Source organism: Mus caroli, unplaced genomic scaffold (genome assembly GCF_978045245.1).
Source record: "Mus caroli unplaced genomic scaffold, Mus_caroli_1 scaffold_10, whole genome shotgun sequence".
In the NCBI taxonomy this organism is placed as follows: domain Eukaryota; kingdom Metazoa; phylum Chordata; class Mammalia; order Rodentia; family Muridae; genus Mus; species Mus caroli.
The window spans coordinates 64,922,822-64,940,850 of record NW_028227265.1 but is presented as its reverse complement, the minus strand read 5'-3'; the positions used below and the strand labels follow the sequence as shown (position 1 = coordinate 64,940,850).

The following is an 18,029-nucleotide window of genomic DNA, read 5'->3' as shown; positions in this document are numbered from 1 at the left end:
GCCTCAAGTGTGGGCCCTTACCTGCACGTTCTCCTCTGTGACCTGAATCTCTGCCGTGTAAACATAATCGACCAGCATCCTCAGGGTCCAGCCGTCCACCTCCTTTATTCGAACTCTCTTTGCTCTGCTCTCGCTCATCTCACCTGAAACACCGAAGAGTAAGGTGAAGTCACAACAGGAGGCTGCTGTCTCTGCCTCTGTGCTGGGATTAAAGGTGTATCTGGCTATGGTTTGATTTTTAACTTTTTTTCAATGACTTTGTGTGTGTGCGCGCGCGTGTGTGTGTGTGTGTGTGTGTGTGTGTGTGTGTGTCCAGAACACAGGTCCTTTAGAAGAATCGCATGCAACGCTTACTGCTCTGCCATCTCTCCAGCCCCCCTTCGTAGATTTAATCATATCTGTAAGAGTAACAATGCCATCACCATTAGCTGATGGCAAGGACCACGTGTTGAAAGGACTTATATACTTAGCATCATTCCTGCAAAGAGCAAACAGTCACCTGCACAGGGCCTGGCCAGACTCGAGCGCTCTGGCTCTTAGTGAGAAGTCACAATTCTCACGGAGAAACACAGTAAAAAGCTAAGTGCACAAACTGCTGAGGTTAATCAATGGCAGAGGGTGATTACAGAGATCATCTCTGTAAGCTCAGCTCTTACTTACCATCTGCAGTCTCCTAATTCTCAAGTCATTTCAACATTTCAGATAGTAAGAGGGGGCTAGAGGAATAGATCGGTTGTAGAGTGCTTCTCTGGCAAGTGTCCGACTCCAGCCTCAGCTTCCAGTATTGAAAGAGAGAGACTGGACTTACACACAGACACACACACACACACACACCTTCAGTTATAAACTAAAAGGCTACGCCCAGAAGGACCAACCCTAAGCAGAAAGGTTTCGTTCTAGAATTCACTAGGGTTTAGGGATAAACTCTGGAAAGCTTGGCAAGTTGTGCCATACTCTCTCCCCTTTACCCGAATCCTGCATCTCACCAAAGTAACAATGGAGCCCAGATTTCTGTCTCCGACATAGTATGGTTGTCCGATATGGTGTCTGTACCATAAACTATCAGAAGGCCTACAGGAATCCACAATTTCACAAGATCCCTTTGCAAAGAGAAGCCCTGAGTGGGGGTGGCGAGCCGGTGCTAATCACAGCAATGGACACATCACTGTGTGCTCCCCTGGAGGGGGCCTGACAAGAACTCACAAAGAAGCTGTTCTCCTCAGGGCTGAACTATGTCAAACTGTGCCCTGTCATTGCCCAAGGAGAAAACATCCATCTGCAGTACAAAAGAGGACAGTTTTCAAGAAGGAAGGAAGGGAATCCCATTGTTTCTGTGCTGCCACCTTTAAAAAGGATGGATGAATAGGGAAAATCAAGTCACCTGCATATACAGTACCTTCCCCTTTGCACCCCTCCTCTCCCTGCCTCATGCATCTCTGGGGTTGATACAATCTGAAGGCCTTTAAATTGCCAAAGTTAAGGCACTCATTCCTATAGCTTGTATGTGTGTGTGTGTGTGTGTGTGTATGCGTGTGCGTGTGTGTGTACGTGTGTGCGCGCGCGCACACGCACGTGTGGGGTGGGAGTGGGGGTGGGGGTGGGAGCAACCTCCAGCATCATCCCTAGGCATCTTATGAATGTCATCATCTTTTAAACAAAGCATGTTGTTGGCCTGCAGCTCACCCATTAGACTCTGCTGGGTGGCCAGTATGCACCAGGAATCCACCTGCCTATGTCTTTCCAGTATCGAGACTGTAAGCATGTGTCACCAAGTGAGGTGATTTTTTTATTCTTATTAATTCTTGGAGAATTTCATACATTGTATTTTATTTTTTATTAATTTATTTATTTTCTGAGTATTGATGTTTTGCCTGTACGCAAGCCTTTGCACCCAGTGCATGCCTGATAATACTGGAGGCCAGCCAGGCAGTTGAGTGTGAGCTACCATGTGGGTGCTGAGAATTGAACCAAGGTCCTCCAATACAGCCAGCTAACCACTGAACTGTCTCTCCAACCCACTGGATTATCTTCAGGCCCCTCTTCCCTCTAACTATTCCCAGATCTACCCTGACTACTCCCAACTGTCTTTTTTTTTTCTTTTTCTTTTTTTCTTAAATTTAATAACTCATGAATTCCAATTTGTACTATCCATAAACACACACTGGGGCATGATGGACCTATCAGGAGCCATGTCCATAAGAAAACTGACTGTCTCTCCCTCAGAATCCATTGACTGTCCACGGCTTCTCAGTTAGGGGTGAGGGTTCATGAAGCCCTTCCCATTTCATGATAGGACGCTGATACAAGTGACTACAGAATAGATATAAACAATGAGAACTGCAGGTGTTCTTGAGTGCATCAGCTCAGTTTTGCTCTGACCCTCCCAACCTCTTACTCTGACAGCCTACCCTTTGCTTTTTGACCTGGGTAATGGGGCAAGCACTTTACCAACTAAGAAATCTTCCCATTGCCCCTCCAAATTAGATTTTAAATAAACACCTTACCTTGCTTCATCCACAGTGCCCCTAGAATTTGCAAAGTCCTTCAGAGCTTGGGGCAATATAGTATACCTAGTTCCCAGATTTCAACATGAGTTGGTGTAGACAAAGCCTTAGGTAAAACCAAGTCTCTTAATTTATGTATATGACTAGGGAAAAAAATAGTCCTGCGTCAGGCAGTTTTATAAAGAGGCACTCTGCTAAATCATATCTTTTCCTTATATGTCATTTTTAAAAGATTATCTCTCCAGAAAATTCATCTACTTCCAACAAAGTCAACCTCAATTATATACTCCTCTTAAAATGACTTGATCTTTATTTCTTCATCTTAACTTACAAAAAAAGTAGCAAAACCAAAAGCTTGCTACCAAATGCATTAACAGATTAAGAATTCCAACCATCAAAGCACAGGGAAGGAGAAGCAAGAGCTATTTATAGCCAATCCTAGGTGTTCCACGGTATCTTAGTTACTGCCCTTTGCTATATTTATAGAGCATATGGTTAAACAGTATGGCTTTCTGAGATTTGTATTTGACAATGGATTTTTAAAAGCTATCACATGCAGCCAAGATGGCTCATTGGTGAAACTGCTTGCAATGATCTGAGGTGCATACCCAGGAACTACATGGTTCCTGACCTCACACACACAGCTTGACACACTTGTGTCTATACTAATGTACTCTCAGGCCAAATACATTTATTGCTCTTACAGAGACCTGCCTTCAGTTCCTAGCTCTTACATGGTAGCTCACAACCATCTGTAACTCTGGCTCCGAAGAATCCAGCATCCCCTTTTGGTCTCCTCCAGCACCAGGCATGCACGTGATATATATACAGATGTGTGGGCAAGTACTCACTCAGAAAACAAATAGATCTTCACGGGCAGGAGCGCTATCTAATGATCCTGTGCCTCTTCCTATAGCACCTAGAACTTTCCACACTCTCAATGAACCAAGTTACATAAGATTAACTGGATTAAAATCTCCACACAGATGCCATGCTAACGCCCTGAGGAGTGGTCACCTTGTACTGTTCTCTTCCTTGTCCACCAATCCATCATTCACAAAAGCCTGCAGAATGAACTAAGGCCTGATTACAATTCAACCTCCCACTCTCATCACTGTCTGACTATCTTTGGGAGACCTATGGAGCAATCCCACCGTGTTTTTTCCCAATTGAATATGCATGTGTCTGTTATTGGTATGTGCACACATAGAGGATTTTGGATTCCCTAGAGCTGGAGTTATGGGTAGTTGAGTGTCACCAAACCTAGACACTGAGAATCAAACTCAACAATCCTTCAATGCCTATTCTTTCTCAGGTGCTAACTTGACACACTGGATGACTATGGTCTAAATTGGTCCGCTGCTCCTTGACCAAGTATACAAACTTTTCCATAGCCTGCCTCTAATTCACTGCCTAATCTCATATATGCTCCCTCTCACTCCCAGATATAAAATACACCAGTAGGAAACACTTTGTAGTTTTCCACACAGACTGAACTATCTCTTACCTTGCTACCTGAGCTGAACTTTGTCCTATACTAGACACCTTATCTCTACTCCCCAGGCCAATCTCCACACACTCTTCAGGATTCTTCTAGAACCGCTCCAGGATGCATTATCTGCTGGTGGACAGGAGCTGGACAGGGCTCTCACCCTCATGTATGTTCACTCTGTCATAATCAACTCTCTCCCTACTTCTTCTGGGGTTCCTAATGGCACAGGTGACAGCTTTCTTAATCCTACACCCCACAATTCCTGATAGAAACCCAACACTGGTTGCATGAATTAATAACTAAATGAAAAATAAAAATCATGACGGCTTAAAAGGAATCATCTTTTTTACTTAGCATAATAGCGTTATATTTATCTAGATCATGGATGCTATTAAGGATTTCAGTCAACCGACACTTAGTGAGCATACACTCCACACTGCAAGCTGAGCTACGTAAATTCACAGCAAATAGCACATCATCTACTTTAAAATAAATAAATAAATAAATTAAGTCATCCAAGTCTTAAAAGATCAAAGATGTACCTATGGCTAAAAACGTCCCCATCGAGATCTTTCAACCAGGACTCCTGAGGCCCTGCACCAACTGGCAACTTCATTTATCCATTCTGAATGAGATAAGTTAAAAGTAAATGGGGGCTCAGAAGTTAAGAGCACCTAACTAGTTTTACAAAATGACTTAGGATTCAGTTCCCAGCACCCACACTGGCAGCTTACAACTGTCCATAACTCAGTTTTGGGGGACTGAATGCCCCGAAAACCCACACATAGATACATATGTACACAAAACTAAAATGAAAATAAACCTACATGTGGGAAACTAACTTTCCTGGATGTGTTAGCTACCTCCCTTCATCAAAACCTCTCATTATAACAAATGGAGACCATCCCAGAAAACCACAACAGGGCACAATGCAGAGCTCAATGAATCATGAGGGGTCCAGGCCCCGCAGATCCATGCACATCACAGCTCCTGCATCTATGGCTCAGAGAACACCACAGGAGAGCTAGAATACCAAGAGATGTGAAAAAGTCTCTCTTAGAAATGGCTGCACAAATAATGCCAGAACAGTGTAAATATCAATGAACACGTTAGTATGGAAGGGAAATTTCTGTAGGGTCCCATCCCTAGACAAAGAACTAAAGGCAACCAGTGACTACTGAGAGAAGGAGAGTTAGCCTCTCCCAGGAATGAGCCCCCTTTTCTGTCATCCAATGCAGTGGCCAACCCTGATACCTGGGAGGGGGTGGGAGGAGGAAAAGGAGGGGAGAAAGTGTGATGTAACTCTATTTCAATAAAAACATATTTTAAGAAATAAGCAAAAGAAAAACCTAAAAAGAAAAAGGTGAACAAGTTTAAACTCTATATAACCTAGTCCATTTAAAAAGCCCATTATCCTAAGTTCTGTTTTACTTATAATCGAGGGATACTTAAAAAAAAAAAAAAAACTTAACACCAAACCCTTGATTACACAGAGAACCTAAGAAATCAAAGACAGAAAACAAATTACTTACAGGCTGAAAAATCATATTTAATTAATTTTGTCCCGTGGCTTTTCAAGTTGTACTTGTCACTGACAATACTCATCATGGACGACTGTTGCTCGTTAGTTTGGGCTATTTGTTGATGGTGTGAGGCAAAGAGTGAGAGGAAGCAGGTTCCTAACGCAGCTCTCCAGGGGCAGCTCAGCTGTGCCTGGTACCTCCTTCTTACTACTTGGCCCAGCTCATTTTCTATTACTGGAAGCCTGGGGCCTCCTAACTCAGGCCTACTGCCTGCAGCATCCCATTTCACTTTCTTCACAGCAACCGTGAATGGCTAGTGCTCCTCTCTAGCCCCTTCCGAACCTAGCCTCCTTTCCCCATCGGAAGAACAAGAGCTCGCTCGTCAGCCTTGTCACTGCCTTGATCCTCAAAGCCTATCACGTCCAACAAACGGAAGATGCTCAGTTTCTTGATGCAAGAAAGCAGGAACTCTAGACAAATAGAGCTGTGAATATAATTTCCAACATTTACATTCTTTAATCCATCAACTAATAATCTGTTGGATTTTTTATTTTTGCTACTTTTTTTTTTTTTTTTTTTTTGGTTTTTCGAGACAGGGTTTCTCTGTATAGCCCTGGCTGTCCTGGAACTCACTCTGTAGACCAGGCTGGCCTCGAACTCAGAAATCCGCCTGCCTCTGCCTCCCCAGTGCTAGGATTAAAGGCGTGTGCCACCACACCCAGTGCTACTTTATATTTGCTATGGCATAGAAAGTTATCAAAAAGTATTTACTCCCAAAAAGTACATAGTACTCAGTACTTCTGGCTAGTGTTTAAGAATTTAACCTGTGGGGCTGGAGGGATGGCTCACTGGATAGGTACACTTGCTGTTTTCCAGAGGGCTTGAGTGCAAGTCTTAGAACCCGGCTTATAATTGCCTGTGTCTAACAGCTCTCACCTCTGACCTCCATGGGTAGCATCACTCATGTGCAAATACACACACACACACATAATTAAAAAACAAAAATAAAACTTAAAAAGAATTTTAACCGATACCACCAAATAAAACTAAATGAGTTTTTTAAGTAAAAGTGTTTTAAAGATTACGTTCTTAGCAAACAGTCTAAAATCACAGGAACCCAATTTGCTATGTTCTTTCTCAAGTCATAGTTAACCACCTGCCCTGGCTCTAAATAGTCCCAGATTTCACAAGATGGAAACCTGCAACTACAACATGGAATTATTTATCACCTCTTTCTCTATTCAATACTTGAAACTACATGGAGTAACAGAATTCTTTTTTACATCATAAAATTTGAATGGATTTTTCACCTACAGTTTATGGGATATTAAAATAAGGGGCTGGGCTGGAGAATGGGCTGGGTGGTTAAAAGTGCTCACTGCTCCTGCACAGGACCAAATGCAGGTTCTAGGACCCGTGTCAGGTGGTTCACATCCATCTGTAACTCCAGGAGATGGAACCTGCTCTTTGGGCTCTGCCAGTTCCTATACACATACCATGTACAGAAACTCACACAGGCTCACACACATAAATAAAATCAAAACTAAATATATATAACTTTATCCCCTCAAGCAGAACCTTACTATGGTGGCAGTGCTATCTCAAACTCCTAGGCACAGGCTTCATGTAGCTGGGACTAATGGACCATTCCACTGTGCACAGCTGGTAAAGCTAAGTTGTAACAACTACATTTTTGTTACTCTGTGGAAAATAAAAAATGTTGCAAAGAAAATATCTATGAATCCTGGGCTACAGGATGTGTTCAAAGCCAGATTGTGCTATATGAGACAAAGTCTCCAAAGAAAGGCAAGGATGAGAGAGGAGAGAAAAGGGGAGTGGGGGAGGGGGACAGGGAAGAGAAAGGAGGAGGAAGGGGAGGAGAGAGGAACCGGGCTATGGAAGTAGAAAGGGAGTTAGTACAGAAGGCATGTGGAGTCAGGAGGAGGGGAGATAAGATATGCATCAAAGAGTGCATATGGTCATGTATGTCACCTGTATATGTGAAATGTCTCAATGAGACAAGTTATTTTATAAAATTAATACATACTAAGAGGCTTTTAAGGAAAAAGAAAACTGTAGCTGTCTAGCCTAAGATTTGCTCAATGTCCTATTCTTATACAATATAAACAAAATTTGGGTTGAGATGGCCATGATACTTGCTGCCAGCACTAACTGAGCAGTTTCTCTTGGTTTTTAGTTTATCTTTAACTTTTCAAAAATTATCTTTGAGAATTTCATACACAAGTACTGTATTTGCATCATTTCCCCTCCTACTCCAAACTCTCCATTCTCCTGTCCCTCCATTCCTTCGCAAATTCAGACCACTTCTTCAATTACTGCAAACAAACTCACACACACACACACACACACACACACACACACACACACAGGCACAGAGGCACTCATGCTCACTCGAAACTTTTGTTCTTTAAAAACAAGATGCCCTGTATCCCAGGCTGGCCTGAAATTCACTAAGTACCTCTACCTTCCAGTTGCTGGGATTACAGGTGTGCATCACCACACCCAACTAGACTGAGCATTTTCTTCGAATGGCCAAGAGGAGTGCTAAGAAATTCACATACATGACGTTATCCAATCTTTACAAAAATCCAGAATGTGAGCAATAGTGTCATTTTATGTTACCTGCTTTCCATATGGTGGAAGTGAAGCCCAGATTATTACAGTCAGCGTCCAAAGACCCAGTAGTTCCCTTGAGGTTGTGCTCTTTCCTAGAGCATCTCCAGACCAACAGTCCAGAGGAGAACTCTCATAAGCCAAGGCGGTCTCCAGAAAAGCATCCAAGATAAGAAGTATGATAGCTCACGGAAATGTGGCCACCCTCACTTGCTGTCCGTGACTGACACATCTCCCCTAGCTTCCCTGACCTGGCTCAACCCCTTTGCTGACCTCCCTCCATTCCTGATGACTAAACACTGCACAGAACGAGCAAAGCAACAAACTCCAGTCTCTTCCTCTTGCAGGGATGTTTTCCCTGGCCCCACTCCCCTTACATGACCCAGGTCCACCGGGCTAGACCCTCTGCATTCATAGGAAAGGTTGGACCCCCTCCTTTCAATGAAGCCCTGCCAACTGGCTCACTGTGTGGTCCCAGGTTTCTACACCCTCATTTAAAATTAGATGCCTCTCATCTCCTCAGCCACACAATGAACCACTGAAGCAGGAAGTGGACTTATACCTTTCGTATCTTCCTTCACGGACTGGTAATATGTTAGGCACAGGAAGAGTCTGCCAACTGTCACCAGCATTTTTTCCCCCAGACTCTACATTAGCCCTGACTATCCTAGAATTTACCATGTCAACCAGGCTAGCCTCCAACTCACAGAAATAACCCCCTGCCTCTGCTTGCTGGGATTAAAGGCACATGCCACCATGCCTAGCTACAACTGTCTCTGTTTATCTTCTGGCATGCCTACCACATACTTTGTATTTGCTGCAGCAAGAGATGAAGACTAAACTCACTGATCACATGATGAACCATTTCCTTGTGCAACAGTGCAGCTAGTGGTCCCTTCTCAGTTGTACTTGTGGCAGCTTCCGTGACTCAAAGTCAACCACAGTCCCAGCATGTTAAATGGCAAGTTCTAGAAATAACGCTCCTAAGTGTTAAACTGGACCCTGCTCTCAGAGACATCCTGCTTTTGCCACACCTGGGGCACGAAGCATCTCTCTGCTCAGCTTAGCTACACGGTAGGTACATGCTACCCGTCAGTCACTAGTAGCTAGCTGGAGTATCAACCGACAGTCGCGGTATTGCCAAGGGTATGCCCATGTGATCCTTATTTTATTGAATAATACCTCCTCCTAACCACAAAACTAATGACACTGGCTATTTTACCATAGCATATTTTTTATGATCCCAATTTACTCTTAGACAAGGCTGCTCCTCTTAGCCTAATTTATAAGTTAAACTGTATAGGGACATATGTGTATATAAAAATATTCAGTTTATATAGATAGGGTTTGGACCTATCCACAATTTTGGGTGTCATTGTAAGAGGACTATTTGTGTCTTCCCCTTCCGTCCCCTACCTTACCCTACCCTTCTCTCTTCTCCTTTCCTCTCTTCTCTTTATCCTTCTGGCCATGCTGAGGACTGAACCCAGGGCCTGAGCACACTAGATATGCACTGCACCACTGCCCCCCCCAAGTTGTTTTTTGTATTTTTTTTTTTGAGACTTCAGGCATCATTGACATATGTTAGTTCTTTTTCCAAAAGTGCTAAGAGCACGCCACACACGTTCATGCATTCCAAAGTAAAACCTAAGCTTATGGATGGCTACATCAGCCTTCTTCTCAGATTTCCAAAATAAATCATCTAAGACAATGCGTTAGTTTACTATAAACACTGGAAAGGGCAAATGGGAAAACCCACTTGGAGAAAAATATAAAACAGCAAAAGATGCCTTTCCTTCTGCATACACAAAAACAAACCAATACTAATTTAAGAGCCCAAAATGCTGCAAACTGAGGGGACATATGGGAATGTGCCCCGCAGTAGCAAGGCTGAGCTGACACCAAGGTCACAGTGTGCAACACGTTTATGGAGGACAACCAAGCAAGGTATAGGTGTGCGGATGCTGGGGAACAGTTGACAGACTCTGGCCTGGTTCACATGGCAAGGTCTAGGATAGGCAGGCCTAAAGTAGAGACTCTGGGGAAAATGCAGGGGGATAGGGGACCAACTCTTGAGGCTCTCCCTTTATAGTTCTTCACTTCATAAAACCAAAACGCTGACAACAAAGGTTACCACGGAAGGGTCTCAGGTCTGAATAAACCTTCGAAGCGGAGATCTCTCCTACCTGTAAACATGGCGTGGAAGTATGGACTGCAGGCCGCCAGCACCACGCGATGAGCGGGGATCTCCATGTCTTCTGCCACAATCGTGACGTCACACAGCAGATTTTGACTGTTCCCAGGGAGAAAAGGAAAATGTAAATGCCTCCAATAATAACCGTACTCAATGGTCTATGCAAAACTGTTGCAGTAAAAACCCAATTTTTTTTTGTTTGTTGGTTTGTTTTGGAAGTCTTGTCTTCTTTAAGGAAATCCCTTCCCTTCTAACGTGATGCCTAAACATAAGGACACATAAAACTATAAGCTAAATAAAGACCTGGCCTTGTCACAGAAATCTAGCCACACTTGATCACTGGCCTCTTGCCCTACAGGTAGTCAGGGAGGCAGACTAGCAATGACTCCCAAAAGGAGACAGCTCAGGAAGTCCAGCGCCAGCAGAAACGCACACAGTAGTACGAAGTGATGATGCAGACAGGCAAACTGAGCCAAAATTAACCCTCCTGCCAAATTAGAAAAGATATTCAAAATGTCCCTGGGACCCAACACAAAGATAACATTATATTCAATAGCACGAGCTGCTTATAAAACATTTGGTCTTGAAAACCATAACCTAGAGCACTTTACCAACATAAAATGTATTATTCCTTGAGGCCGAACTACCAGTAACAAAACTTAAAAACAACTTGTAACCTTACAGCAAATGTTCTTCCAGCTACAATTATCCTTATAATTCTAAAACACCCACTTTAGTTCCCTTTAGCATGTGTGGTGAGCACTATTTAGGTGCTTACATGATACTACATCCTTTGGGTAATTAATAAGTTCTTGGCAGATATTCTGGAACTAGCCAGAAGGCTTCAAAGCCCAAATGTTTGCAGGCAGTCATCTTGTGAAAGACAGAGACACACAGTGTACAGGCACGCCTCCTATCAATAAATATGTGAGTCCCGAGCTCCTGTGTGTATAGGGTACACACTTCGCTCTCAGTCCCCTGCCTCTCTCCTTCAAGGAGAGCCTGCCGGCAGCTCACATGCATTGGGAACGTAGCCAGGCCCCTGCAGTGTTCCACTTGTTTATGAACTAGTTCCTGGGGGCTCACATCAAAGCTTCCTGGGAAGTCTACTTCTCTCCTTAGCTGAGGCAAAACTATGAGCAAAACGAGAAGCCCAACTCCAGATATGACAGTGTTCCATGACCTAATTCCCGATAGGCCGGCCTGCTGTGCCATTTCCACTGAGGCGTGCTTGTGGGTGGCGCTGACTTAAGGGCTCATGATACAGAGTGAGGCACCAGGAAGGTCCCATGTTAGAGTCATTAAAGGAGACACTCATTTGAATTCCTCCAGATCGGGTGCACAGTGACAAAGTCTACCATCAGCACAGGGGATGAAAACACTCTGCACTCCACGAATGGCAGGGCTCACACATTAGCCAGCATGACAAGGGTGGAGAACTGAGGAAGACCTTCTCCCGCATGGCACACTTCAGTCAGCAAGGTACATATTGTTTAGTTCCCCTGAAATGTACATTTGGAGAAACCAAGGTTAAAAGTGAACAGCCCGGGCTTCGGGTGTAGCTCAGTAATGAAAGACTACCTAGTATGTATGAGATCTAGGGGTCCATCCTCAACCCCACACACATAGGGCTAACCTGCCCATACCACTCATCCCCCCCAGTAATGACAGCAATATTCAAACCCCATTACACAAACACCTAAGCAGGGTAATGACAAAGTTTCTTAAAGTTCATACCAAACAAACTGGTTTTGAACTCTTACATAGCCCAGGCTGGAACCAAAATCACTACATAGCCCCATCTGGCCTTGAATTTGTAATGACCGTGCTTTGGCTTCCCAAGTCCTGGGGTTATAGATGCACACCACTACACCCCAGTGATGAAATTATTAAGTGTTACATAGAACTGATCAAAGGCTCAACTGAACTATCTCTACAAAATATTGACCAAAAAAAAAAAATCAAATAAAGTTTGCACACTCATTCAGAAAAGCACTCCTAGGCCATCCCTGCCCTTATGGTGACTAGCAAAGGACAGGCATTATCAGACGGACTGCAAAGCACCACCATAGAGATGTCATGGGAGATGGGGTAGCTCACATCTGTAACCCACACTTGACTCAAGAGCAGGAGGGTGACAAGCTCCAGGCCAGCCTCTTGAGCAACACAGTGAGACTGCCAACGGATAAACTAGCAAGAGCTGGCTCCCTCAGGAAGGAGGAAGGCCATCCTAAACAGAAAAAATAAAATAATAAAGTAAGTATGCCCTGGGCAGAGGGTGAACATGAGTGAGCTGGCGTCGGCAAGGTGACGTGTCTCTTCCTAAAGCAGCAGGGCTGGCTCTCCCATAGTGAGTGGGAATGTGGACTCCAGGCAAAACCAAGGCAAGGGCATCTTGGCCATGGTTTCCTGGTGTCAGCAATCCCTCCTACCACTCTCATTTAAAGATGGATCTTAAGTAGCATTACACTTGAATACCTCAAAAATCATGCAATTAATTACACTCCGCTTCAATTATAATTACTCATTGATCCAAACCTTCTAGCACAGCACCTGCTGGTTGCTGCATAATTAGCTTGGCCTCACTGGCTTATTAGTTGATGTCAGTTAACTAATAAGGCTAAAACATTAACAAAATATTACACAGGCACACCCTGGGTGAGGTTGCAGGAAGTCCGAGGGCCTTGTTAGAAGTCATGGACATGCTTGCTTTTAGACCTGTGTCTCATCCTTTTGGGTCAAGCAATAGCATATTTTAAAACAAAGACCTGGCCAACCTCTTGCTCTGTACTGTTGTGTTGAGTGGGCACTAAATATACATCAGCATTCACAGCTAGTCAACCCTTTCTCTGTTTTTCAATTTTTAATATTTGTATGTGCGTGTGTAATAAATGTTAAGTATATGCCTTGTGTCCGCGTAACTGTGTGAAGGTATGCCTTGTGTGTGTGCGTACATGTGTGTATGTGAGTATATGCCTCCTATGTCTACATGTGCATATGTGTGTATATATCTGAGCAGGTATATGCCTCCTGTGTTTATATGTGCATATGTGTATATATATCCGTGTGAATGTATGCCTGTCTATATGTGCACATGTGTGTATACATGTCTGTGAGTGTATGACTACTATATTTATATGTATATATGTGTGTATGTATCTGTGTGATTGTATGTCACAGACATTCAGGTGCCTGTGGAGGTCAGAAGAACGCATCAGATGCCCTAGATCTGGAGTTAGAGAAGTTGTGAACTGCCTCTGTGAGTGCTGGGAACCAAAGGGCTCTTGTGTAAGACTCAGGAACACCTTAACACCGAGGCATCCATCTCTGCAGCCCCACACTCCTCTTAAAAGGTGTTTTCTTACAAGCTGAATGACTGGGACGTACAGAACCGAGAAGGGAAAATCAAGGGATTAAAAATAAGGCATTGTGAGTAGCTCACATCCTGTCTTTTACAGTCAACTTCTGGGCTTAAAAGAAAATAGACTACAGACAGAAAAGGCCTTCAAAATAATAAAACAAAATTGTTATTGAGCATAAACCACATCCATTCTTTCTTCAGTCACTCCAAGGGTGCCTACTAGGCGCCATGAGCTGACAGCTTACCACAAGAAAGACAGTGTCATGACAGCAAGGGCTTTTACAGGTGAGTGGGGAGGCACCCAGGAAATGGATCACAATAAAAGAACCCACGAGTGCCTACATGGTGACTCACGCCTGTAACCCCAGCACTGGAAGGTGGAGGCAGAGGATCGCAAGGTCAGTGCAAGGACAGGACTGCCAGACCTTGCCACAAAACACAGGAGACGCCAAGAGACAGAGACAGAGCCAGAGCTGTTAACAGAAGGCCTGGGTTGTCTAGGAAGAAAGGGCCTAAGCCCAACTCTGAAAAAACTTCAGAAAACAAGTCAACCTTAGAAAGAGAATATGGAGATTACAGAGTGTATGTAAGCCGCACATAACACTGGGGAGGGGAAAATTTATCTTCTAAATCAGTGGTTTTCAACCAGTGGGCCTTGACCCCCGCCCCGCCCCCAGGATATCCTGCATATCGTATATTTATATTACAATTCGTAACAGTGGCAAAACTATACTTATGAAGTAGCAACAAAATAATTTTAAAGGGGGAAGGTTGAGAAACACTGTTCCGGATGAAACAATTTAATAAAAATGTCTTTCTTAGGGGGGAAAAAAAAAGACAAAAAACCTTGAAAATGATAAAATCTGCCTGAATATATTAAGGCAATGTTTAATTTTGTGATATAAAATAAATGAATTCCTAAGAGCAGAACAACCTACCACTGCTATTAAAATGCAGTGTGTCTTCTTAAAGTAAATGTGCCATCCAACTCGGAGATGTCAGAGATAATTAGTTGTCATATGAAAAAAAAAAAAAAAAAAAAGCTTTACTTGTGACTGGAAGTGGTGGCAGCAGGAAAAGGACAAGAGTCTGCCCCCTCCCCGAAGGTGCCAGAGATGGTCTGGAGCACCTCCTGCCTCAGGCGCAAGGCAGCACCAGCCCTGCGGGGGCCAGGCTCATGGGCAAAGCTGTCAGTGAAAATCCCTGCACGACAAAGCCTGGAGAGCTTCGGACCAGAGAGCAGCATCAGGTGAAAGAAAGAAAGCCAAGGAGATTTAAAAAAAAAAAACCTGTCAGGAAGTAAGGCCGAGGGTGAGCCAGGGTGGGCTCCTATCAGGACGTGGCCCTGTCACCCACTGTTGGCTCCTAGGCACTAGGGAGCTGGAGCATGTAGGTAAGCCGCTTGTATATGTCTGCACGGGCTGTCGCGTGTGTGTGTGTGTGTGTGTGTGTGTGTGTGTGTGTGTGTGTGTAGCCAGCAAGCTTCAAGGACCCACTTGTCCATGCCTCCCCAGTCTGGGATTACAAGCACACACCTGGCTTTTTGAGTTAGTTTGGTTTTTTGGTGTTTTAAGACAAAGGTTTCTCTGTATAGTTCTGGCTATCCTAGAACTTGCTCTATAAGGCAGGCTGGCCTTGAACGCAGATCCACTTGCTGCTGTCTGTCGGGAGCTGGGATTAACGGTGTGTGCCACCACTGCCCAGCCTTTCAAATGTATGGGTGCTGGGGCTCGATGGCACTTGGCTGACTGAACTCTTTCTCCAGACTCAGTTAAAGCTGCTTTACAGGGCAGAGAGCATCCACTCGCTGATTTCAGTGAGTCAGATTAAACCACACCGAAGACTGACAATGTCCTTTATTAAAAAAACAGATACATTCTAGGTAAAATGCCAAGGATCTCAAAGAACAGAAGCCTGGACCACACATCACCGTTATCTTCCCTTTTCTTCTCAAAGCCGTGCTCGTGGGTGACATCTGTGAATTCCTGTAGCAGCTAAACATAAGAAAAACCTAAGTCTTGGGCGTGACAAGACTCAGCTGAGTGGGGAGAGCTGTGGAGGCGCTCCACCCCTGAGATTTACAGTGCCTCAGACTTGCAAACACACAGGAAGAGGGACAGGCCCCTGATAAACTCAGAGGAAAACCAGTTACAGCCAGCGCGACAGTCAGTCCACCAGGGAACTTAGAGGAAAGCCAGGTACTGTCAACCATTTAGTAACTGCTTTACACTAGTAACGGCTCCCAGGGCAGAGTCTATCATCCCTTTCAGATAGACTTCAGACAGCTGAACAGGAATGAAAAGGGACAGAACAGAGAGCCACCAGGAGTCCCTGGAGAACGTATGCACTCCCTGTCCGTAGAGAAGGGACGTCTGCAGCTCTGGGGACTTGCAAAAACATTTCATTGCTCTGAAAAGAAGAGAATTTACTTATGGATAAAGTAAAAGGAAATACGAGGGAAAGAAAAAAGTATGGGAAAGGTGAAGAGTAGAGAGAAGTGGGGGATGCTGCCTCTCTGAGGGGGAAACAGTCACGCTGGGTGGGTAGGGGGGAGGATTATGTGGGTGAGACTAGCTACAGGGAAGAGCCCGCACTACACACACAGGACACCTTGCTACAAGATGGCACTGCAACCCTGTAATCCTAGCACTTGGGAAACTGAGGCAGGAGTTTCCAGACTAGCACAGCAAAATCTGTCTTTATAGGGAGTTGGGGGTACTAGAGAGATGGCTCAGCAGTTAAGAGTACTTATTGGCTTACTGCTACTATAATAGGTATAGATTCTATCCCAAATATCCACATCAAACACTCACAACTGTCTGTTACCTTCAGTTCCAAAGATCTAACGCCCTCTTCTGGCCCCCACGGGCACTGCCACACATGCAGTGCACATAAATCCACACAGGCACACATGCAAATCCGTAATAAAGCAAACAAATGAATCTGTGTGTCGGAGAGATGGCGTAACAGAGAGATGGCATAACAGCTGAGACTGAACGGAAAGAGGCTGGGTGGGGTGAGACTCTGACTTCTGGTTTTGAGGCTACCCAGGGCAAACTGAGGTGGGGCAGTGGGTACTCCATGCCTCTCGGGGTTGCAGCATCTCAGGGAGAAGGAGGAGAGAAGGCTGTTTTAGTGAAGTCATTTTAAACTGTCCCTTCTCCACATTCTAGAAGAGTTTAATGATCCTCTCCCTGCTCAATAAAGACCATTAAAAAGAAATCAACCACCAGTGCTTATGAGACCCTGCAGACTACTGCTGGTTAACTCTGCTCATACTCCAGGCTGTCTCTCAATCCTTCTTACATAAATACATCTGGAAGAACTGAAGGGCTTCCTGTCCTTCAAGGAAGATCTTGTATTCCACTGTAGTGCACAAAACTAAAAGGTCCTGACAGCATTCTTCCATATCAAAAATACTGGAACAGAAACAGTCGCGCCCTATGTGATTCTTCTAAAATCTCTTTTAAAAATCCTGACACAAAGGGATCAAAACCAAGGCAGCCTTACCTGAGTTCACTGTTCAAGCCACTTGCCCTGACCTCTAAGTAGCCAAGTATGAACAGCCACATAGGACAGATAACAGAATCCCAGGAGGAAACTGGGTTCCCCCTCTGTCAATCCTTGGGTACAGTGGGGGATGGGAGTGACACTCATTCCTTTAAGGGAAAGATTGCAGTTTTTTGTTTCTGTACAATGTAAAAACCACTACTACTAGTGAAAAACAGAGTATGTATGGATTATATAAGACATACAGGTGAATCACAGTTCATTCTTACAGAACGTTTTTGGCCCCTAGATTTAATTTAAGGGCCAAAAATTACATTCCTTCTAATAAAACTAAGAGACTGCCCACCGCCCACACCCTCAGTAAGAATTGCAGCAACAAGCTCAGATAGAATCACATATCCTAGAAACAAGCAGTGTTTCTTTAATTTCTCTGAAGAGAAAAGGCTGCCCCTTTTTTTGCTACCGTTTTTTTAATGTCCACAAAGCTGGCCATCTCAGTTTCTCACTAACAGTTCTGAGAGCTGGGTATGCTGGGGCAGTACTTGGAAGGTGCAGGCTAAACAGTTCACAATTATCCTTGGCTACGTCGTTTCAAGGAGACCACGGGTACATTAAGACCTATTCAACCCTGAAAAAAAAAAAAAAAGCTGGGCAGGTAACAGTGGCCTTAATGCCAGCACTTGGGAACTTGGGAGGTAGAGGCAGGGGCTTGGCTGAGATAGAGGCCAGCCTGATCAGAATAGATACGAAGTGAGACCCTGAATCAAAATTTTAAAAAAGGTACCTGTGATGTTCCCTGCTTCTTCATCCC

General features: G+C 44.2%; 1 protein-coding gene across 2 annotated transcripts in view; it reads right to left on the bottom strand.

The window, feature by feature from the left end:
• The window catches only part of Klhl2 (kelch like family member 2), a 106,696-nt gene that overhangs the window by 69,473 nt on the left and 19,194 nt on the right, over positions 1–18,029 (bottom strand). For both annotated transcript variants that reach the window (XM_021169355.3, XM_085843943.1), the window contains exons 3-4: positions 10,340–10,446; positions 22–143 (exon numbers count right to left, since the gene is read on the bottom strand). In XM_021169355.3, coding sequence (XP_021025014.1) covers positions 22–143; positions 10,340–10,446 — 229 coding nt within the window. The remainder of the gene's footprint in view (positions 1–21; positions 144–10,339; positions 10,447–18,029) is intronic.